The sequence below is a fragment of the Petromyzon marinus genome, chromosome 52 (assembly GCF_048934315.1).
Source record: "Petromyzon marinus isolate PM22_M1 ecotype Great Lakes invasive population chromosome 52, UKy_Petmar_22M1.pri1.0, whole genome shotgun sequence".
NCBI classification, from domain to species: domain Eukaryota; kingdom Metazoa; phylum Chordata; class Hyperoartia; order Petromyzontiformes; family Petromyzontidae; genus Petromyzon; species Petromyzon marinus.
The window spans coordinates 8,078,418-8,101,424 of record NC_133718.1 but is presented as its reverse complement, the minus strand read 5'-3'; the positions used below and the strand labels follow the sequence as shown (position 1 = coordinate 8,101,424).

Genomic DNA, 23,007 nt, shown 5'->3' with positions numbered 1-23,007 from the left:
CACCCGACTTTAATGGGCTCCGTTGAGGTGGGGGTGGCGGAGCGGGGGGGGGGGCTGGGATGAGAGCCCAATTAAGGGTCTGATGAGCAGCAGCACCTGCGGCATGACTCTGCCGCCGTGCAGGCGCGGAGGAACTTCCTCCAGATGCGAGAACAATGAGGCGATGATGATGCTGATGAGCGGAACAATGAGATGATGATGATGATGCTGATGAGCGGAACAATGAGATGATGATGCTGATGAGCGGAACCATGAGATGATGAGCGGAACAATGAGCCGATGATGATGAGCGGGGACCCATTGCGAAGCGCATTAACGGACGGTTTGCTTGTTATGAGGCGTAAGCCTCATACACAAAGAGACAACTTATATAAATTGCTGCAAGTACTCGATGCAAATACGACACACACCTCGCTTACCCCTGGTGTCCGTGTTTTGTAACTTGTTCACGTACAGTATTACACCAACTTTTTCCCTGCTCTTTTTGGCACGCTCTGGTTTTTTTTTGCTGGCAAATTTCGGTGCGGGTGGGGGGGGGGGAGATTTCTTCTTCTTCTTCTGAATGATCCCGCGAATTGTGGCGCACTGAGTGCGTTCAAGAAGCGGGCAGGGAAAGCGCTTCAAGGATGTCCTCAAGGCCAACACGAAGGAGTGCTCCATCGACACCCCGGATGGAGACTCACAAGAGAGTCGATTTCAAGGTTCTAAACATTTTGAAACTCCACAGCAAAATACAGGCACGACGCCGCAGCCCGATTTACGAATGCAGTTCCACTCTTTCTGGACACGTGTGTGTTCGAGCTGCGGCAGAATCTCGTCGATTCCAGATGCGGTCTCTTAAGTCATCTTCGGACCCACAGATAATCCAACTGTCCTAAGGAAGAAAATCATCATCCTCGATTGCGAGGGATAAACTATGATGATGATGATGATGACTTTCAGGAACGTCTTATAATTCGGATAATTCAGAGTTACCGTGTGCATTCTCGAGTAGTGTCGATGGCAAAGCGCAAACACTTTGACGCGTCTGATAAAAGTAGAGTTAATGTAACAGCTGAGCACAATATAAATTTACATGCAATGCTGAGAAATGTAAATTCACGAAGAGCTGCTCACGACGTGCGGTTTTTTAACGACAAAACGCCAAATCAACTGCACGAATTACATTTCCACGTGATGATAAATAAGCCACTTCGTTGGGCTATCATTTGTGGCCAGGTCGCTTCTGAAAAAATAGCTAATAGCTCAGTGGGCAGAAGCTGGTAAAACAAAATCGTTTAAATAGCAAATGGATTCATGCTTCCATTAATCGCTATTCATGTGATTAATGCACTTCCGGTTAGTATGGATGGCTACGTACGGTGCGAAAGAAGTTCAACAGACAATGCATTCGATTGAATTGTGTAACCAGGGACATTGAGGCCAAGCAGCTAAAGGCCCAATAATAATATGATCATCATTTAAATATAAGTTAGAAAAAAGTAAAAGTCGTTCCTTGCTTAAATAAACATTGACGCTTATCCTCTGTTTACAGCGCTGCGGAGCCGGTGGTGGGAAATTCCACATTAATATGGCGGGGTCGAGTCTATCCATAGCACAACCACTGTTGGCTTCCCCACAAAGTGGTAGCCCCAATTTTACATCGACCAAGGAAGGCTGATGGGTTGGGTCAATGCCCCCAAGCGGCATTTGGATTCGCAACCTTCCCACTGCGAGCAACCCCTGCTGCTTCTGTTACTCGTGAACAAATTATTGAATGAACGAATTCGCACGTGGATGCGTGATCGTTCGCCGAAGGCAAGCCAGAAACTGCGCCGTGGGCCTCGTTGTACCAATAAATCCCCCGACTTGTGTGTGTGGTCCTCCAAGTATCGGCCGGCCACACACCTACACACGGGAATTAGCCACTGTGAACCACAACAGTGCCACCATATAGTAGTGGTGCCACTTTCAAGGGGCCCCGCGCTAAATGCTTTCAAGCTATCAATTCCGTAACCTTTGGTTCTTTCGGTAAAGTCACGTAGGTATAAAATAAAATAAATTCCGACGTTTCGGGCGCAACACAAGCGTCCATCATCAGGTGGGAAAGCATGGTCTGCTGCTGAGGCAGACTGTTTTAAAAGGTTTGAAATGGGTGTAGCTCAAGGGTTATAAAGCAGTGGCCGGGGTTAGTGATGTTAATGTGAGACATTAGCATGTAACTGTCAGATAGGAGAGGGGCCTCCTAAACGAGGGCACGGAAGTGGCTATGTTAATGTGAGGGATTAGCATAATGTTAATGTGAGAAATTAGCATGGTGTTAATGTGAGATATTAGCATGTGACTGTAGAAAAGGAGAGCGGCCTCCTCAACGAGTGCAAATTCCGGTTCAGTGATTTTGCACTTGCTCTATTACTATAGTACTATACTGCCTTCAACTTTTATGAACGGCTGGGTGTTTAAGGTTAGCGATTTGTCGTATTATCTGGCTGTATAGCAAAGAAAAAAATACAATTGCTTTACTATGAAAGCAAAAAAAATGTTTTAATATTTACGTGTTTTTTTATTTTATTTAGGGCCCCTTTATAACATATGCTACAGGCCCCGCACTAGCTTAATCCGGCACTGACCTGATGGTAATCTGTGGATTACCTACACACGTTTGCTCCGTACAATTCACGTCTAGGATTTTGACCACCGGACCTGAGAGACGGGTTAAGGGCACAGCATGGGCCCTCTACGGAGATGTCGCTACAACTGAGGCTGAATGTTCAGTGTCGCGGCTATGCGACTGCAACATTCTCAGAATGCTACAAAAAATTATACAAAAAGGGCCGTTTTATCTCCACCTTTGCAACGATTAGATAACTGTAATGTTTATATGTATAAAACGATTTGCTCCATGTCCCAGTGGTTACATCTTGCTGCCATATTCTGATTGTTCTTCCTTATCAATGTGACAATTTTGCCAATGAAGAAAAAGTGCGGCCCGCAAACGTAATCGTCAATGGCACGTGACTCACTGTCACTCACCAGGGGGAGCAAACCACATTGCTCAGCCTCCACGGGCAGAAATTCGCTAAATGTCAGAACAATGTGTGCCTTGTGGTTGTCATATTCTGGACTTATTTTGACGTCAGATAAAGTGCTTCACCTAAACATCCGCTGCATGCCCTCCGCCCTATTGCAAATCCATTTCGCCCCCCCCCATCCCTCCACCTAAATTGTAAATTGATGGCTATGCCCGTGGTTCAGAGTGTTTGTAACAGCGGGCAGCACAGGTGATGCATCTGGCAGTTATCTCAGTCAACCCATAACGCCTAGGCAGGGCCGCATTAAGGTTCTTGTAGGGTCGAGGCACTTGTTTCGTAGGCCTTTCGTGATAACTTTCCACAGTTGAATGTTCATTTCTCTCACCTTATGAACAAAATATTGAAATTTACACCACTCTGCCTCTTTATACATACACTGTGCCTATCCTTGCAATATAAATATTAAAGATATATTGTTGACTTTTTTTTTCATAAACCATGGCCATTTGTTTTAGGCCCCAGGCAGTCAACTGCGAGCCTTCGACACTCGACGTGGCCCCAAACTGCGCCCAGCTTGGCACAATCCTCGTGGTGACGTTACCGCCACTTTGACGAGCGGCGGTTATTATAAAACCCAGTTCATGTGCGGACAGTTCACTTCTTTCGCTCAAAACAATGGATTGGTGCTAACGTTTTCTCAAAATGCATTAGCCACCAGTTTGTATTTACCCACCTACACATACAGAAACACGTTAAATGAATCTTCTTTGGTTCTTTCGGTAGTCACGTAGAATGAGAATAAAATAACACAATAAAATTATCACATTTCGGCCACAACACAAGTGGCCTTCACCTGATGAAGGCCACTTGTGTTGTGGCCTAAACGTCGTGAGATTTTTATTATATTCTCATTCTGTGACTTTACCGAAAGAACCAAAGAAGATGACTCCTTGCAACTCACGAATGCTTTAAATCGACGTTTAATGAAGTTTATTTAAAAGCATTAAGTGATGCGTGTGCAGTGGTTCAGCGAGAGTGCGGTATTTGGCGTGGTGTGACGAGTGGGTAAGTTGTAATTGACATCACTCTCCGAATGCATTAAGGCAAATAGTGAACACCTAAGCGATTTCATGAAACGCATATAACAAAATGACGAACCCCAATAGGGGATACGGGAATCCACTCTTCCTTAGCCAGTCGAGCCAACTTGACGGTTGCAATTGACATGATTTGCCGATGGTCAGTGTGGATAGTGCCGAGTTGGGCTGTACTGCATTCGCTGTGGGGTGTTGTGGCAAGTTGTGCATGCCAAGGAGGTGTGTAGCCTAGAAGGCAATCGGTGAGAAATATAGGGCGGAAAATCCAGATACCAGTTGAGTAGCATTGTCACGGCTTGGCAAAACGGAGAATCGATCGCAAAAGGTGAAGTTTCGTGATAACCATCTTATTTTTTTAATTGAATATAAGCATTCAATAAGTATTTTTTTTAAGTATGATGCTCGCAGAAGTTGCAACAGTACCACCACCCACCCCTGACAAAAGAAATGTATAATGAAACACGCAGTCACAGTAAAAATGTTTTACTTTTATTGAAACAAAGGCATTACACACTAAATATAAACCAGATCTGTTTGCAACTAGTAAAATTTTATTTTCTATTACAATTGCACAGTTCTTTTAAATTTACCGCAAAAAGGAGGGTAGAGTACAAGGGAGGAAAGTCTTGCAGTTTCTTTCCCAGAGTGTAGAGGAATGTCATTTCAAAAAATAGATGCGGCAGACCTCCGCCGTCATAAACCAGAGAAAGTGATTGTCGCAAGTCGAGAAAACTGAGGAACACCCAAGACAGACAGCTTTGGTGTTTGGGGGTGAAGCACTGTTTGTTGGGGGGGAGGTGGTGTTCAGCGGCGGTACGGGTGGAACGGGTGGCTCTGGCCTCGTCCGTAGCCACCGGCTACCAGGCCTTGTGCCTGCTGGTTGGGATCAGAAAAGCCCTGTGCCTGACTGTAATTGTTTGGCTCCTGTCCGTAACCTAGACGCAACCATCCACACACGCACAAAAAAAAGGCAGGTTCGGCAATTAAGGGTATGTGGCAAAATAGAAACGGCACGCGGGTAAGGGCTACGTTTAACAAGCGTAAATGTAGGACAGCATGTGAACCAGCTTCACGAGGCGAAGCCGAATACACCTGCTGTTCACTTTGCTATGCCACCAATGTGAACACAGGCCTGATACAAATCATCCTGTTGCCTAGTGGTGGGGGGGGGGGGGGAAGGGTTGATTTTTATTTTAATGTTCCCAAAACAAAAAAGGCAGTAACAATTTCAACATCTTGTGTATTTGGTGATTTTAGCAATAGTTGATCCGATGTTCGATTAATCTTAAATTATAATCTTGAGATGATTTATTTCCATGGAAATGTTGCGTACCCAATGGAATTTCATTTCAAAAGGCAGGGGAGTGCTTCATAAAGGTCGGGAAAAGCACAGCAAGTGTCGAAACACAACACAAAGCATGGGCGGCATCAAACAGCAACCCCCTTTACTCTTCATCGTGAACTGTTATCGGGAAAAAAATGGAAAGCTGCACACTTTGAAGCGATGTAAGCAAGCTCAAAGGCATGAGTTTAAACAAAAGATTAAAAACTAACGTGTAGCCAGTATATAAGCCATTTGTATAAAACAGGGGCACATTTTACAAGAATTTTACCTGTGGGACCAAAACTCTGCTCGTTTTGGCTGTAGGCTTGGGTGGGACGCGTGGGGCCATATCCTGATGGGTCCTGTGGATAGTTACCCATACCTGGCCAAACACACAGCATGTACCACCAAAATCACTTCACAATTCCAATGCTTTCTCAAAAAGGTGTGCGCACGTGTATATTTGACCTTCTTTCACACCGGACGTAGCCAACCGTGCTTACCAATCCAGCACTATAGGCAAGCAGATTATCGTCATGTACAAGACATCCAACCTGCATCACCTCAAATCGACCATTAAATGGCAAGTACAGAAAATAGGTTTCCATCCTGTGTGCACAGATTGTACTCCATTCTCATGGACTTTTTGCTTTGCGTGCATCTGTCAGACACAAGTTGTCCATTGTACACAACGCATGATTTAATATTTAAGCGAGTTTCCACAATGCAATACTAGCTTCAAAATATATACTTGTGTAAAAATGAAATGTACTCTTGCGGCTACTTTGTATGTGGGTGCTTCACAACCCAAACACCATAAGCCCAAGAATATAATATTTGCCCTGTTTGACGCCTCATTTATTAACAAGTAAATAAATGGGTAACACAAGGGCAGAGCACAACAAAATTGTTGCACACAGGTTAAAATATTTCCCCCCCCACCTTCGAATAAATACGCTGAATATAGTTCACTACTGCAGCATAATGTATCAACTGCACATTAATACTTTGGAAATGTAAATTCGCAACAGCACATCCTGGCACGTGGGTGAAACACCACATTGGCGTCCGCTCTACGTGGTTTTCACAAGTCACGTTACACAGGAATGGATGCGTCGTTTCTTTTTTTTCCAATTCGTGGGGCCCTACTGAGAATCTCAACCACAAGTGCTTTGTGGGTTGTGGCAATTAACTCACCAAACTGGCTGAAGGTGGGGTAGTCGCTAGGGGGCTTTACAATGTCTGCGTTGGGATTTTGGCTCTGGGGGGCAGGGAAGCCCAGCTGACCATGCTGTGGGCCGGTAGCTTGGGGCGGAACAGCCGGAGGCCCAAACTGATCTGGCTGGGCGGGCTGCGGGTAGCCGGGGAACCCAGCTGGGAGGCCTGCAAATCACACAATAGAATACGACATTGTAACAGCAGGTGATATGGCACATTCTCTTCGTGGATAGGCACATGGTGACAAAACCTTACGAAGTTTGAGGAGCTGAGTAACTATACTGGATTGGCACCCAATTACCAATACCCATCATTCGCTATTAAGTGATGGTGATGTCACCAACGGAGCCTGTGCCAGGATAGGCACACACCCACAACCAGTAAAAATTCTCAAGAGTTGAAAAAGTGTGCTACATTTACCACCAGGGTAGACCCCGGTGTGGCGATGAAGATCAAAGGCCTAAAAATCATGGACCTCAAAGTCACTCTAGTCCGGTGAATCAAACCTTGTTGAACAGGAGACAACTGGGGGACATACACTTGGGACATAGTTGGACCTGGGGCAGGTGAAAAGGAGAGAACTCCATAACATGTAATTAGTGGAAATATTTTCTACCGTAGATGATATTAACTATGAACGAGCAGAATTTTTGGACTGAAATTAAGGTTCTCAAACCACTTCAGGTTAAAAGGTAATTTGTCATTGATATTTTTATCAGCTATTTTGCTGATCATTTTATCAATATTTGTGCGGAGCTTTATTTTTACGTACAGCACTGTAACACGCTTCAATATGAAAGGCGCTTTATAATTTAGAGGTTATTATGCCCTACACTGTAAGAATTGGCCTAATTCTGAGGGCCAAAACACACTACATCATCTTAATAGAGATTTCAATGCAAACAAAAGAACTAGAGATGAGGCTTAATTTTCATCTTGGCATGAGAGGGGTCTATAAGAGTTCACAGCCAACAGGGACAAAACACATTTTCCAAAATAAGCTCTATGAAAAAATGGACATGGAGTCCAAATTAATAATTTTAAATGACGTTAACTGGATTCTCGGACTAAAAATCCAGAATGGTCAGGGTTACCATTGTCAGCGACAATGTCAGAACACAAAGTCATCACAGAATGATGCACTGCCTATTACAGCTCAATATTTACATAAAGACAACGCTAATTACAGTAAAACCTTGGATTGTGAGCATAATTCGTTCCGGAAACGTGTTTGTAATCCAAAGCACTCGTATATCAGTTGTGATCACGTGACGCTCGGCAGACAAAGTGTATACGTACTGCTCGTATTGCAAGACCTCACTCGTTTATCAAATTAATATTTATTTAAAAAATTTGCTCGTCTTGCAAAACACTCGCAGACCAAGTTACTCGCAATCCAAGGTTTTACTATACAGGTAAACAAAACGCAGTTGGTATCAAAATCTAGTTTCAGGAAGCAAAATAATTTGGCTGATTGTAAACAAGATTAATTCATTATAACAAAGATACAATTTGGACATGAGCATCTGCTTAGGTATATTACTCTTGAGTCACTCCGTTACATTGTTACCGTGAGTATACTGTACCCACGTGCCACATCGTCTCTCTTCCTTTTGTAGCATTACATAATTGTTTGTTTTCTATGCTTCGTAGTATTCATAAACAATTGGACACAGTACAGTATGTTCCATTAGTTTAATCATGGGTAGTGTTGGGGTAGATATTCGATCAAATTATATAATCATAGGAAGTGCAGAGCGTATATGTAGTGATACGATACCGATAGAAAACGGATGGCAGCACTATACAGCAGAGATAAATCGGTAGGGTAGAGGAGGCACAACTATTTCCGAATATAGGATTTTATCTTAATTTGGGGGGAAAATTGTTCAGTTTCCGACATACGGAAAATTCGGGTTACAGAAATTTATCGGGTACTGCCTGTGTGTAAGTTGTTCTTGCTGAAATCAAGAGTTCAAAACAAAGTGCTGAACTGCAAAATATATTCCATTGCAAGATTTAGTGTTTGCCTTTTTTGACACTCCATTCACTACAGGACAAATGAACAGGCAACACAAAGGCAAATAGATCGTACCTACATCATTAACATGTTGTGGGATATCGGTGCAAATGATTCACACCAATTGTTGAAATTCACCACAGCTCAATTGCAGAATGTATGCCAAGTGCAACATGAAAATCCAGCGACTTTCAAAAGGTAATTATTGTGTTCTTTATAAGATAAAGATGCGTGAGAAACATGTACTCCAAACCTTGGCTGTGTCAAGTCATTTAAAAAAATCTGGTCACATATACACCTACCAGGATAAGATGCACGCCCCCCAGTTTTTTGCTTTAAAATACGTAAAATGGTGCCTCAAATAATTTAGAGAACACAAATTCCATTTAAGTGTCACAAAGCAGCATTCTGTAAAGCTGAAACACAGCCACGTTGAACACGGTGGGCAGATTTTGATATTTTTTTTGTTACGTCAAGTGGCCAGCACCAAACAGCACTATCACGAAGCCTTAATAGAAGAGCGTCAACACATTATTTGAATTGGGCAAGGTAATAAGTCGCAGAATACGAGGGAATGAGAAATAAAGGTTTGACCTGCAATCGCAGTCAGAGGAAGTGTGAGCGAGTTGGTGACATGCAGTATGGTAGACAGCATGAGATCAAACGGTTAATTTGGCAGATCCGAGCGATGAGGCAACTGTGAGTGAACGAGTTGACTGGAGTGAATTTGTGAGTGCCGGACGATGGTGGTACGCACCGTACTGTGGCGCTTGCGAGTACGCCCCCTGCCCAAAGGCCTGCGATTGGGGTGGGGGGTTGTAACTGGCTGGAGCTGGGGGAGGGGCAGGGTACAGGTTAAAGGTGGCAGGCGCTCCTCGTCCAGCAGCAAACCCTCCTGCAACAGCAATCGGAAAGGGCCGTGTGCATTAGGCCAGAATAAGTGCAGCACGTATACAAATGAACACTTAGGTCCATATTTTTAGTCACGGCCCAGCTCTGGCTCCGAGTGAGCGGGTTCAAAGCAATGCTTTAACTTTTGAGCTAGATCTGAGCATGGTCATTAGCCATGCTCAGGATATTCATGAGTTGAGCCCAAGGTCATTCCATGGATGCACCACTCAAGCCTGAGCTCAGCCACATTATAGAGGACAATCCAGAGCTGAGCCGACTAAGTTTATGGCCCAAGGTCACCGAGATAACACTTGTGCACCCTGAGCTTAGCATATATGGGGTCAACATTTGGAAAAGTCCATATTCAAGCGCTCATAATTCAGAGGCGGTGCAGACGCATGGGCAAGGCAACTGCTTAGCAAAGTGCCTGGCATTACATAATGTATAGAATCTATCATGGACATCAAGAGACTCACCCATAGGTTGGGGAGATGCCATCCACATTCCTTTGCACACAAACAAAAGTTAACAATTAGCTTAGTGTAATTTTGAAATATACACTCAACTTTAAAGGACAATCTATTAACGGTTGCCCCTTTTCACAATTAACACTGAAATGATTACTTTATTTTGCCTGTTCAATTGTGAAATATTTTTTTAAGACAAACGTGCCCAGAAAATTTCGACTTGCATAACATACCGTCATCTAAACGTTGTTACCCGAGCAAAGACAACCGCAGCCATCCCACACCCAATTAAATTTGCAAGCCGTGTCGGGGGGGGGGGATTATCGGGTGAACACGTTACCTGGTGCAGCATAGCCACCAGGCTGCTGCCAGGGAGCAGAGGGGGGTTGCCCACCCCAGCCATTAGATGCGGGCATGTTTCTGCTCCCCCACTGACCAGATGTTTGTGGTTTGCCATCCCTAGGCTCGGCCCGCTTCACCTCCACCTACACCGACACCACAAGCTTCATTAGCTCCCTCGGCCAAGCCATTCAACCTGCAATCAACTTATCACTTTTACAAAGCTATTCTACTATAATAACTTATTACTAATGATAATTAAAAAGACTTACCCTTCAGTAAAGCATTAATTTAAAAAAAAACACGTGAAGGGGGCGGCTTAATCTAACGCGCTTACAATAATATTCTTTAAAAAACCCAGCAACAATGTATTGTACTTTGTTGTTTAAAAGAAAGCTTAATTCGCTTTTTACTGTCTTGCATGGACAAATATAAATTAGATTTTATCACAGCAAACGAATTGGCAATGTTTAAGACAATGGTAAACTCTCAAGTATCTCAATGTTTTACATATCAAACTTGCTAAGAATCAAGCAATTCTGCAAGTGTATGAGAGCAGCTATAAACTTGTTTTCACTTTGCATCACAAATGTGACACCGGTTACAGAAATGAAAGCCTTGTTTCTTTTAAACAACAAGATACACCAGATATCTCATACCTGAAACCAACATGTAAAATAATCAACATACAACAAATGACAATGTGAAATTATGTAAAAACAGGTCCTTCAGCAAACACGAACACCAATTGCTAAACGACGATTGCATGGCTAGAGCAAATGCAATATTTTGAAATACGTAATATCAACGGAAATAGCTTGTACCTTGGTCCACCTTGACCTGAGCTCTACCCTCTAGAACCAACCAAAACATTTCCTTCACTTGCGTCGACAATCAGTAGATTTTTAATAGCCTGCAGACCACACCATTGGTGTCCTTTTCTCCAAATCAAATCTGCCAGGTTTACGCATTTATATATGTGCAACGTTAACGGGCTAAATATCAATGGGAAAGTAACTCAAGTTGTTATGAAGAGTTCACTGGAGGTATGTCTGCCATGTAATAGCCCCCAGCTATAGCACGTCGGCGTGTTTCGTTGTCGTCTCTGGATAGTTCATGCACACATCCCGTTAGGTAACCAAGTAATGCAATACGTAGCCTCTCAAATTAAAAAAACAAACCCTGTTGGGAGTGTATAGCGAAATAAAAAAAACCTGTTTGAGAGTGGTTAATGGGAATAACCTAATGTGAAAGAAGCACACACTTTCAGGTGTTTCAAAAACACACAGGCCACAGCTTGCATGCAGCCATGAGACAAGCAGCCAAGAGCACTGCATGCAAAGAGAAATAATTACAAACGTATTGACGGTATACATAATTTACGACTATTCATATATAACCTGTAAAAGCCTATGGTTTGCCATGCGAGATGTCTTTTGGCTCTTTATGTGACTTCTTAGTTAGGGACAGCAGGTAACAAGGGCAGTTATTGCAGGAGAGTTGGGCCATGACACCTGTGGCACCATCAACTTAAACGGTGTTGATCAGAATTTAGTGGGATCAGTTGAACAAGCAGAGCTGAGACGTTCACTTCTGCAGACTGATTAAGAGGCAAGCCACCCACAAGGCTATTGTATGGTGAAAATATGAATGTGAACATGCCATAAAACATGCTAAAGGGGGGGCAGATTTATGTATTTCCGTTCCAATATAGTGCTATGGCAAGGGGCTATTTGTTGCTTCGACATCGGGACTGGAATTAAACTAGTCGACTTAAATTGAAAAAGCTTGCTATGCCGAGTATTTTTTGCTACTTTTTTTTATTTTGCTGAAGGATCTGGAATACTGGGACTCAACATTCATGTCCTTCACAGCATGTTACAGCTGTGGGCACAATGTCTTTACTTTGAACATTACGTGCTAAGGTTTACACAAAAACTGTGAATGACAAAAAGGCTAAGCCCCAGCAAAAACTTAAGTAAAAATAAAACTACTACTACACACTTTTTTGCCCATGATGTCGTGAAAATGCAAGTTGACAGCCTGGTCCACAGATTGCTCGTCTTCGAAAGAAATAAATCCAAAACCTATCCCACGGTGTAGATTGTTTCAAGGAAGCAGGGTGAAGTAACACAAGACAGGATGATGCACAGCATTAGGGGAGGTATAGCCTCTTCACGCTCACGGGCTCACCACGGCATGCTTGGCATTCAGTGGCGCAGCAGACACTTAGCTTTATCCTTATGATACGGGGGTTAGAAAGACCATCAGAAAGCGCTCTCCATGCCAACTCAGCACAGGCAGCAGGGAGAGGCTCCAGATGCCTGCTGCAAACAAGTACAGGCTCAGACAGACTTTTCCAAGGCCCATCTTTCTTGACCAAAATTTATGAGCGGCGACTGATGCGCAGCTAGAAATGCCACAAGCTATGCTTTTCCCCCAAAATGTTGTGGAGGTAAAATCTGACGACTTGTGGAAGCATAAATGCAGCCTATGAAGATCACCATTGCATTCTCAAGTTTGTGGCATTCCAGGAAATCAGCATCTTTTATGGCAAAATGGTCAAACAGTCCACTAAACAGCCTGTACTCATCTGCAACACCGGTAAGGTAACAGCCACAATGACACCTACAGGGGAATGGCTAAAGAAAAATAATTAACACACATCAATACAAAATCATAAACATTAAGCAAACTATTGACTATAAATTAAAACTTACACGGCTTATAAACTATGGCAACATTAAAATATTACTTATCATAAGTTCTGATATAGTTACAGTGGAATCTGTTTAATGTAGTGATTGACACCGCTGCCATTTATTTAAAAAGCTAGCGCCAATTGTATAAATACAGCTTATACTTTAAAACAGTGCTTCTCAACTAGTGTGCCAAAGCACATTAAGTCCCAGGTGTGCCGCGGAATTAGAAAAGGATTCTATGCGAAGAGAACCGAATTGGAACGGAAAGAACTTCAAGATCCCCTGCCTTCCCACCAACCCACAGGCCAGGCTCCCCACTGCTCACCGACCAGAAGATGCTCTGATTGGCAGCCCAGCTACCAGCCAGCAGGGGAGAGAGAGGCACGCGGGAGACCAGACCGTGAAATGGGGGGGGGGGGGGGGGGCATGTGGTTGGGGGTTTGAGATAATCAGCAGGACCGTTTTTTTCTTTTGGTTTGGTGTGCCGCAAAAAAAGGATCGAGCAAGCTCGAGAGCGTGACGTGAAATGAAAATGGTTGAAAAGTACCGCTTTAAAACATTCTTAACACTTTAACAATAGCGTAGGAAACAACACTAAACAGACTCCACTGTGCATGAAAAGTCAAATTCTGTCTAAAGGCTTGTACGCCACGACTCATTTAATCAAAATACATATTCGGAAAAGGACATCATTTCACTTGGAATAAATATTCTCAACAAATTCAATTACATTGAATAAGTGCACGATAATTATTTAACATCTGAACGTCATTATTAACTAATACCGTGAAAGTTCCAAAGGGGCGAATTGTCTTTCGTCAACTTCATCAAAACGTAACAATGGTCTGGGTTGACAAATCACTAACCCATTTGTCAATGGCCCTTGCAGAACTTAAATCTCGCACACTCAAATTTCAGCCAAGTGTTTGGGGATCATACACCAGGAAAGCAACACCCCGTGGAACACAAGAGCCATGTGCAGTCTGTATGGACACTAAACCCAAAGTGCACACTATCATGCACATAGGCTACATTTTACAGATAAATGTATTTTTTGCGATTGTTCAAACATGCACCTATTATTATGTATAACATACCCGTACTCTATTTACATGTGTGCCTGTCAGTGGGCGTTTCAATGATTACTGATGCAGTGTAAAAATCAGTATTCGAGAGACAAAAGCAGCCAGGAAATGACATTGGTTGGCTTTAATTTACAGAATGTGTGCAGTCTTGGGGCAGATTCAAGTTTTAAATGTGTATGCTGTATATAGCCCAAATGGAAAGATGCTACAGAACTGTATTGGGTTTCAGAATGAACATGAGTTGAATTAAAACGATCTGGCAATGGGGGCGGCAATGTGTAGCATGGATGTTGTGGCCAGTATGAAAGCATCAAGCACTCAACAGTAGTGCTTCTAACTCTGCACCCCAAGCCTGGTTCTTAAAGTTACACGCGGATTTCCAAATGTTGAGTAATTATTGCACTAACATTCAAATTTTCTTGCTGTGGTTTTCACACCTGATGATTGCTTGTGTTGCAGTCGAGAAACGTCGTGAGAATTTTATTGTTTTATATTTTTATTGTTTCCCTTCTACGTGACTTTACTGAAAGAACCAAGAATATTCAAATTAAGTGTTAAATATCAATGGACGCACATTGTAGAGTCTAAAGGTAACGGTCACGGTATCGATTTGACAAAAACTTTTTTAAAATGTATAGACCGGGATTAAATGCACAAATTGTAAATCTAATTATTTTTTTAAAATGTCCTTTTCCTATTGAGGCAGCTCAACATAACCCATAACACTGGGCCGTAACGCATCTTAAGTATTCCTGTTTCACTGAACACTGATGCATGTGTAAACGATAATCTAAATAAAACACGTATAATTTAAACAGATACAATGTTCAAACTGGATATACAAATTGGCCATCCTGCATAAACCCTGCACATAATGCGATTGAGTTTGAGACTCAAGTCATATCCCCCCCACCCATCCCATAAAATTATTTTAACTTCTCATATTTAAATACCCTACTCTGCACGATATTATACATGGACACTTTATTGATGCATGGATTATGTGAGCAACCCATTGCCAATAATCGTACTTAATGTATAAACTACAGGAATTGCAATGCAGATGACAAGATAAATATTTTTAAGGGTATATATATGCAATGGCTCATTTATGACTACCAAAAAATTTACAAGTTACAATTTGAATCGTTGAAATGGACATCTTGTCATATGCATTGCTGACCTAATGCAGTCTGTGATGCACAACAAAGATCTTACCTCTCGGCCTCTGTTTCAGTTGATCATATATCATTACAACTTCTGTAACCTGAAAAACAGTGAAATTACCTCCCAACTGTAATGTATGATCAATATCACAAAATGAGTCTTAAATGTGATGAGCAGAACAACCAGTGACGATTGTTGAGTTATGGTGTGGTATAGTTTTTTCCTGAATAATCTTGCACGACCTCTATGGTTATTATAGCTTAGAAAGTTACTTGCATTCTTTTCATTTAATTTTACAATAACAATTTAGGGGGAGGTGAAATATTTTAATAAAAAAATATGCAATCCAACTTTACACTTGTCCACTAAAATAACACACAAAAGGCATTGTAAAAGCATATTGATATGCAACCTGCTGTACATGAATTCACCTGAAGAGATATTCTACATATTAAGGTGCATTAACAGGTCTTAATATGCCAATATAAAAACATTCTTGATGACCTGAAGAAAATCAACCAGGTTTGTGTGATGACACACAAACACAACAGTTTAATCAGTTGTGCCACATTGCCATCATACTTACTCATTTTTGTCTCACCCTTTTACAGTTCACAGAACCAGATGTCACAACCCTTGTAGGCATCCCGGGTCAGTGCTCTCACGCAACCTCCCGGGTGGTTCTTGTTTGATCTCATAGCGCGTACCATGTGAAACTTCGTTTACGTGGAAATTCGATTTCGTTCATGGAAAAGTGTCCATAATGTGTGATGTGTTAATGCGAAATGCCATAAACTAAACGTTTGTAAATCGAGGGATACCTGTATTGGCAGCCATTGAATACACATACCTTAAGGCCAATCAGATAGCCAAGCACTGCATATGAATTCAGTCCTTTAATGGCTGAAGACACCTTATGATTGTATTTATGCTCAATGTTTAAAATATAAATCTATATAAAGACCTTAAGCTGTATGTATGTCTCAAAAGCCTCTAGGGTAGTTCCTGACAAGTTAGGAAGCTGAAATTTGGTACATAGGTAGCTTTTAGAGCACAGACAGGAAAAATCTGAAATTTGTTTTATTTTAAGGCCCCCCAAATCTAGATTTTAAGTGCTCCACAAACATGTTTGCTGCGTGTCATTCAGGAACCACTCAAAATATGATTGCGTTTTTTTCCCGCTTGATAGAGCATTAAACAGAAAATTAAATTTAAGCGAGAACCAGTTTTATCTTTTATTGCTTGAGATGTTTTAGATTCAAGGGGTTTTGAACGAAAGAAACACATTTTATGATGTTCAAATCTGAATTCAAAAACGGTAAAACATAGGAGCTTCTCAGTATGAAGCGCTTTAATTATTGTTCTTCCTAATAAGTAACGGAATATTTAAATTGAGTGGTTTCCGATGGAGTTGTGTCTGATTATAGATAAAAAAAAGGTTCATTCTATTTATTGAAAACTTATGCCTGCCATAGACAGGCTTTATGAACTAGTTATTCATAAATCAATCGATTACCAAAGACACCTCATCTATTCTTAATGTATCGCATGAACAAGCCACACAATGCATTTCACGTAATTTTAACGACTGTATGAGAATAGTGCAAAGGAATAGAATTTGTTTGGTTGAATGATAGAGAACAAATTAAGTGCAGTGTGCTAATGTATCTAGCGTTCTCACCCGAGGTAAGATTCATTGTGTGGTAAGTACCATGGGTAAATTACGGTATGGCTGCGATAGAAATTATGTTTGCAGCTTTTAGGTGACGCACACCAAAGATGGGACCGGGTCAGGGTGGAAACGTGACAAGTATTAATGTGCTACTTTGAGGGTAGCACATATAAGACGTATATTTTTTATGGCAGGACCAAGTTTGTGTGCATTACACAAATAGGCTGCAAGTGTCGCTTAAACTCACCATGCCAAATCTTTTGAAGTATTCCCTGAGCTCCATGTCTCCACAGTTGTGTGGAATTCCACCGACAAAAATCTTTTTACATCTGATAACATTTTGATTTGCAGGAGGTGGTCTCTGAAAATACACATAGCCACATAGGCACGTTTTAATAGAAACTAAAACACACAGCCAAAGTAAAAATGCACTCGGTTGCACCCGTTAAGAAGCTACAATGACATTTTTTATTGGCCAAACATCCCAATGCAAAACTCTACTGAAAGTCTTCACTCATTGTAATGGCTATCTTAACTGGACTTCAGGGCTGGATATAAATTGAACGAGCTTTTCAACCATGCAGTCAGCTTAATCCAATGTCTGTTAACAAACCATAAAAACATTTAGATGTACGATTGTATTTGCCAGCTCTGTCACCAAGACAATGATTTTGCAGCTTGCTGTGGTGACAATTACACATGAAGGGCACTTCAGAATGTAACTGTGTTAAATTTGTCGTGCAATTTTTTTTACGTAACGACCGCAAAGTTCTTTAATGTGTGATGAACAAGTACACTGTAATGTGAATTGTCAAATTATTTATATTTTATTTTTGTTGTGGGGAAGGAGGGAAAGAGTGTGAACTGGTGCATTGGATGGCATACTAGGCTATGAATCCAATGACCGGAAGTCTTAGTCAGATAAAGGGCTGAGAAATGCAGTAAACAATGTTCATCAACAGTCACAAACATCTAAACTGTTAAGCCAAGAAAGTGTTTCACAACAGTGTAAAGGTATTGTAAAAATAAGCAATGTGATCACCATGCATATTTCGGATAAAAGCAGGATTTGATTTATGCTGCGTTTATCAGGTACTGTATGCCAAATGTAAGTGACGCTATATAGTTTAGACTACTCAGGAAAAACCTACAAACTTGCTTAATGCACAGGGGCGGACTCCTATTCACAGTAAGTGCCATGAAAAGTGCCATGCAAGGGACCTACCTCCTGGTGGTTTTGTTTGGGCGTCTGCATGGAACGAGGTGTACACGGCTTGGGGTCAATCTGTAAGAAAAAGAAATACATTTCGATTTAAAGCTTTCGTCACTGCAGGGATTCATCTTCTTGGTTCTTTCGGTAAAGTCACGTAGAAGCGAAATAATAACATTAAAACATAATAAAATTCTCACGACGTTTCGGCCACAACACAAGTAGCCTTCCTCAGGTGAAGAAACAACTGTCAGAAAGACAGCACACTCCAATGAACACTAAGCTTGGCAGCGTATTTTAAGCTGGGTGGGAGGAATAAATACAGTCATGAAGAAATATTGACTTTATTCTAAACACGTTATGTGGTCGCTAAACGTGTGTTCACGCAAAGCGTTTCCGCCTTGAGTGAACACACGCGGTTCTTCTATTCGGGAACACTTTCACCCAACGCAGAATGTGCCCTGTTAAAAAAGACACGGTCTTCCGTTCGGTCGACGACCAAAAAGTTTTTGGAGCTGCGCGGCTGAGCAGTATGGGGGAATTCTGGGGCACGGCATACCATCCTCCTGAGGTATTTGTCCTGCCGTAGGATGACTGCAGGATGATTTTATAGCGCAAATGGAAATCATTAGATATTCCTCGCTTAACGCGATACTTTTAACAAACGCATCAACCATGTTAAATGAGGAATTACTGTATAATATAGTTGATTACAGCACCATATACACTAGGTCATTTGATGAGTGCTTTACAATAAATCACATCTCAAACAATTTTAAGGGCACTCCAGAGCAGTGGCGTATATCCCTGCGGTCACAAGGTCACTCAGGACCAGCCATGTAAACAGCAAAGAGGGGGCGACGACTGCTATTTGTAATCCCAATTTAGTAACATAGATCACACATTTAATTAGATTCGTAGTACATAGCAACAATGTACCCGTCATCGAAAAACAATACTTTTCATGACAATAAATGTTGAAGGTTATAGAAAAATGGTTTAGATCTCAGCTAAAATAAAGGTGGTGTTTTGGAATGACGCGTAGAGGGGACAGGAGCAGTCCAGTAGACCCACCGTACGGCCATCGAGGCAGTGAGGTCTGTTGGCCAGCACCATGCCAATGCAGTTGGGATCCTTGAACTTGACAAAGCCAAAACCACGGGACTGATTCGTTTCCTTGTCCTTCATGATGACGCAGTCGATCACCTCCCCAAATTGCGAGAAGTATATTTGCAGTCCCTCTGTAGAAATGACAAGCGAAAACATGGTGACGCTCCACACACATTGTAGCACTTCTATAACCTCTTCACAATGGGTCATGGAACTTGTATTTTTTAGCATAACTCCTCTTGTTTGGGATTGTGGGCATGTCAAATAATTTACAGATAACAGGAGTTTACCACTAGACCATATTGAGCATTCTGAACCCAATATTATATATTGTGTAGTCTGCACTTGCATGGCCCATTCCAATTTACATAATAGAAAAAGCTGATTCGGGCAGCAGTTAAGCAATTAATTAGTAATATATATTACACTCTACTGCCTCAATTGTTACGAGTACACAATCTATGAGGAAATTCAATACAAATATTGAATCATATGTGTATGCTATGACCTACAAGACATGCATACTTGAATCACGGAAATATTAAACCATTTAACTTTACAAGCAATACTCACAATGCATATTTATGGTTACCGGTCTGAGCAATCGTGCTCTTATTTCCACCATTCCAGCGAGAATTAAGAATTTAGATAGCATACTTCCGTTTACAAATCACATCGGTGTGTCATACTATACAATTATATCTGCCCGAGCCTTATTTTTAAGTAAAAAAAAATCCCACCTTGGCTGGTGTTCCAGTCCAGACCGCCAACAAATAGTTTCCTGCAGTAAAAAAAAGAAACAACATTTTAAAAAATCCAATTAAAACAAGTCGTGTAGGTTGCATCATGTATGCAGGTTATGTATTGTATATATTTAAGTCTTTGCAGACCACACACAACTCTCAATTAGATCTGCACTGTGTATGTCGCACGTTCAACTTATGTTCACAAACACGGTCCGAGTAAAATATTCATCATTAGCCACTGCTGGATTCATTGTTCTATATTATCAGTGTAAAAATAAGACTTCACTGGACCATTTGCTAAACAAATACTACATTCATGTGCTTTTATAAATCAATGATGGCAGCCAGTAGCACATGGCGCCTCATGTACAGGCCTTGACATTATTCTGGCCAATTAAACGTACACTCAAGTGTGCCCGGCTATATTGTCACATCACACTGGTTATTTATACCAATAATTCCACTCCACCACGTATTACTCTGACAAACCTGGAATAAAGCACTCAACTGGTTTATTTTCCTTCAAGGGCAATGAAGCTCGCTAACAGTTCAAAGCCCATCTAACTGCTGTGCAGATAACGACTGTAGCAAACCACAACCGCAGGAATTAGTGCGAGGCAGTGAAGCAAGGCCTCGCCTGGCTCGGTTAAAACTCCCCAAAAAGGGGCAAGCCCCACTCTGGAAACCATCGCTTCCACCAACTACTTTGGTTCTTCTTCCCTCCTCCCATCGTCTAATTTTGCTTTGGCCCCAAGCTCACATAGGAACCTCGTTCAAATTGTGGAGAAATGTTACACTCTTATCTATACTACAGCACTTGGCCGTTTTGAGCCTATGCTCCCGCGAACTGTGACGCTTAAATAAAAGCTGTACCCCCCATTCCCCGTGGAAGGAAAAAAAGTGAGTGCACAGAGAGAAAAACAGGTTCGGGTGGCTTTTCAGAACGCGCTCGCCACACCTCCACGAGGTCACCCCGCGGTTGTTTGTGGAAACACAACTCGAGGTGGGGGGGGGAATGGGAAGGATTCCCGGCTCTCATCGTCGCCACGGTCTGGTTCAGGATCAATAAAAGCCATCGCACAACACGTAAGCTCTCGTATCTTGTATACATTTTTTTTGGTGCGAATACCAAACAGTGGTAGGAGGCGTGGTTTATGAATCGTATTTCGTCGAGTCTATCCCAGAGACCTCGTGGCACGGGACCCGTGCAGTCGCTAACCACGGCATCGCCGTTTTCCCGCCAAGCGAGACACGTGGTGGGGGCTAGCGAGTCTATTCGCTTTTGTTAGCACCCACACACTCGGCGAACGACCGCGCTATGCGACAACAACAAAAAAACCCTCGCCCAAAATCTGCAATTGTCCCCCACACACCCCCCCCCAAAAAATATACGTAAATACATATGTATAAAAAGTCGAACTCGTGTTCGCCAAGAACGTGATTAGAGTACTCGGTGGATATCTAGTAACCGCTGCAGACCGCGCGCTTTTTGTTGCTCGCTTAACTTAAAACTTTTTTCTTGAACCCACAGCCAAGGTACGTCCCCGAAGAATATGGTCTTTAAGATGTTTGATTAATCAACAATTAAAGTTGTTATATAGTTGGGGGGGGAAATGAATTAGTATGATCCGGTTTAGGGACGGCTAAAACCTAGTCACCAGCAGATATACACTTCCGAGACCTTAGGACATCTCACAAGGGGTATTTTTTCAGGGGTTGTTTCGCATCGTCACAGGGCTTGTTTTAGATCCTCTTTTCACCCGCATCCAAGAGCACAACGTTTCACAACACATGCCACTATGAACAGCCATCCCTTAAGCATCGTGTAACGGACGTAACCTTCAGTCGGTGCGCATTAAGAATGTTAGCCAGTGGTTGTGGTCATTAACCCGTACGTATTAGCAAGAACGACGAATATACAAATTACGAACTTGTTTTTTTTTTTAAATCACGTTTACGTGACCACGGGCCCAAAACGCAAAGCAGCTGGAAACACTGCTTAAGGTGTACTATAATCTCCAAGTTATACGTAGTAAGGGGAATAATTACACAAGGCAGTATGATTAACACGATACGATATTGTAGTAACACGGTGAGTAATAACACGCGAACATAAATATTAACACGGTGGTATTAATAACCCAGTAAAAGTACTATTTTACCAGGTTAAGGCCCACGGAGCTATTTAGCTCTTTTTCAGAAGCGACCTGGCGACTAATGATAGCTCAACAAGGCGGCTTATCGTGTGGAAATGCATCGCAGCCAAATACTCTTAACGAGATAGAAGCACACGGTAGTGACAGCCGTAACACCATAGCAGCTAACGCCGGCAGCAGCAGTAAATATAACACGCTAACAGAAAAAGTAACCACGGTAGTATTAATAACCCATAGTACCAACTATTTATTTTATAAGGTTGAGACCCACAGAGATATTTTTTTTGAGAAGCGAGCTTACCACAAACGATTGCTCAAACTAAAAGTGACTTTTTGTGGGCATTTATCGCAGGTAACAAGACTCTTAAAACGCGGTCGAGCGACCGTCGCAGCAACGGCAGGCGGCTAACAATAGCAACAGGGGTAAAAACACGGCAGTGGTCTAACGCAACACGACGGCACTTAACACCGTCAGTAACGGTAATTAGTAACAGCGATAGTCGCAACTCATCGGTGAGAGACTCCGAGAGAGGAGTCTCTCTCTCACCGATGACAGAGAGAGGGGACCCCCCCTTCGCGCCGCCATTTTGAGGCTCTCACTCTACCCCACACTCTCGCAGCGCGCTCCGCTCACCCGATCTCATCGCCCGCCTGGTGAGCCATCGTCCTGTGCATGGCGCGCTGAGGGGGCGGCCGCGATGCCGCGAAGCCGGCGCGATTTTTCGACGCCTGTATCGACGCGATCCCACGCTTCCACCACGGACGGCGCGCGCGAGAGAGACGGGTTTGAGG

At 42.4% G+C, this 23,007-nt stretch overlaps 1 protein-coding gene and 2 non-coding genes across 8 annotated transcripts; all 3 read right to left on the bottom strand.

Moving 5' to 3' along the window:
• Window positions 1-4,575: 4,575 nt before the first annotated feature.
• Window positions 4,576-22,980, bottom strand: DAZAP1 (DAZ associated protein 1). 6 transcript variants are annotated; one of them, XM_032973785.2, is made up of 13 exons: window positions 22,850-22,980; window positions 20,054-20,094; window positions 19,278-19,444; window positions 18,219-18,278; window positions 17,241-17,354; window positions 15,373-15,421; window positions 12,372-12,454; window positions 10,369-10,513; window positions 10,038-10,067; window positions 9,428-9,565; window positions 6,630-6,815; window positions 5,722-5,814; window positions 4,576-5,043 (listed from the first exon to the last, which is right to left on the bottom strand). In XM_032973785.2, exons 1-13 carry the CDS (start codon window positions 22,888-22,890, stop codon window positions 4,913-4,915), a joined length of 1,278 nt encoding a protein of 425 aa, XP_032829676.1. In that variant the 5' UTR covers window positions 22,891-22,980; the 3' UTR covers window positions 4,576-4,912. The 6 variants fall into 6 exon arrangements, with proteins under 6 accessions (XP_032829676.1, XP_032829679.1, XP_032829678.1 ...); XM_032973788.2 differs by having other exon boundaries at window positions 6,720-6,815; XM_032973787.2 differs by having other exon boundaries at window positions 9,428-9,502.
• LOC116953671 (small nucleolar RNA SNORA13) lies at window positions 6,197-6,326 on the bottom strand. Its single transcript, XR_004404619.1, has one exon. It is a non-coding gene; the product is annotated as a small nucleolar RNA SNORA13 (small nucleolar RNA).
• LOC116953670 (small nucleolar RNA SNORA13) lies at window positions 8,601-8,733 on the bottom strand. Its single transcript, XR_004404618.1, has one exon. It is a non-coding gene; the product is annotated as a small nucleolar RNA SNORA13 (small nucleolar RNA).
• Window positions 22,981-23,007: the final 27 nt, after the last annotated feature.

Coding starts and splice junctions, on each gene's coding strand:
- DAZAP1 (XM_032973785.2), bottom strand. CDS start 22,890: ATGCACAGGACGATGGCTCACCAGGCGGGCGATGAGATCGG. Junction 15,422..17,240: donor ACTTCAAAAGATTTGGCATG/GTGAGTTTAAGC, acceptor ACTGTTTTTCAG/GTTACAGAAGTTGTAATGAT. Junction 5,044..5,721: donor GCAGAGTTTTGGTCCCACAG/GTAAAATTCTTG, acceptor GGTTGCGTCTAG/GTTACGGACAGGAGCCAAAC.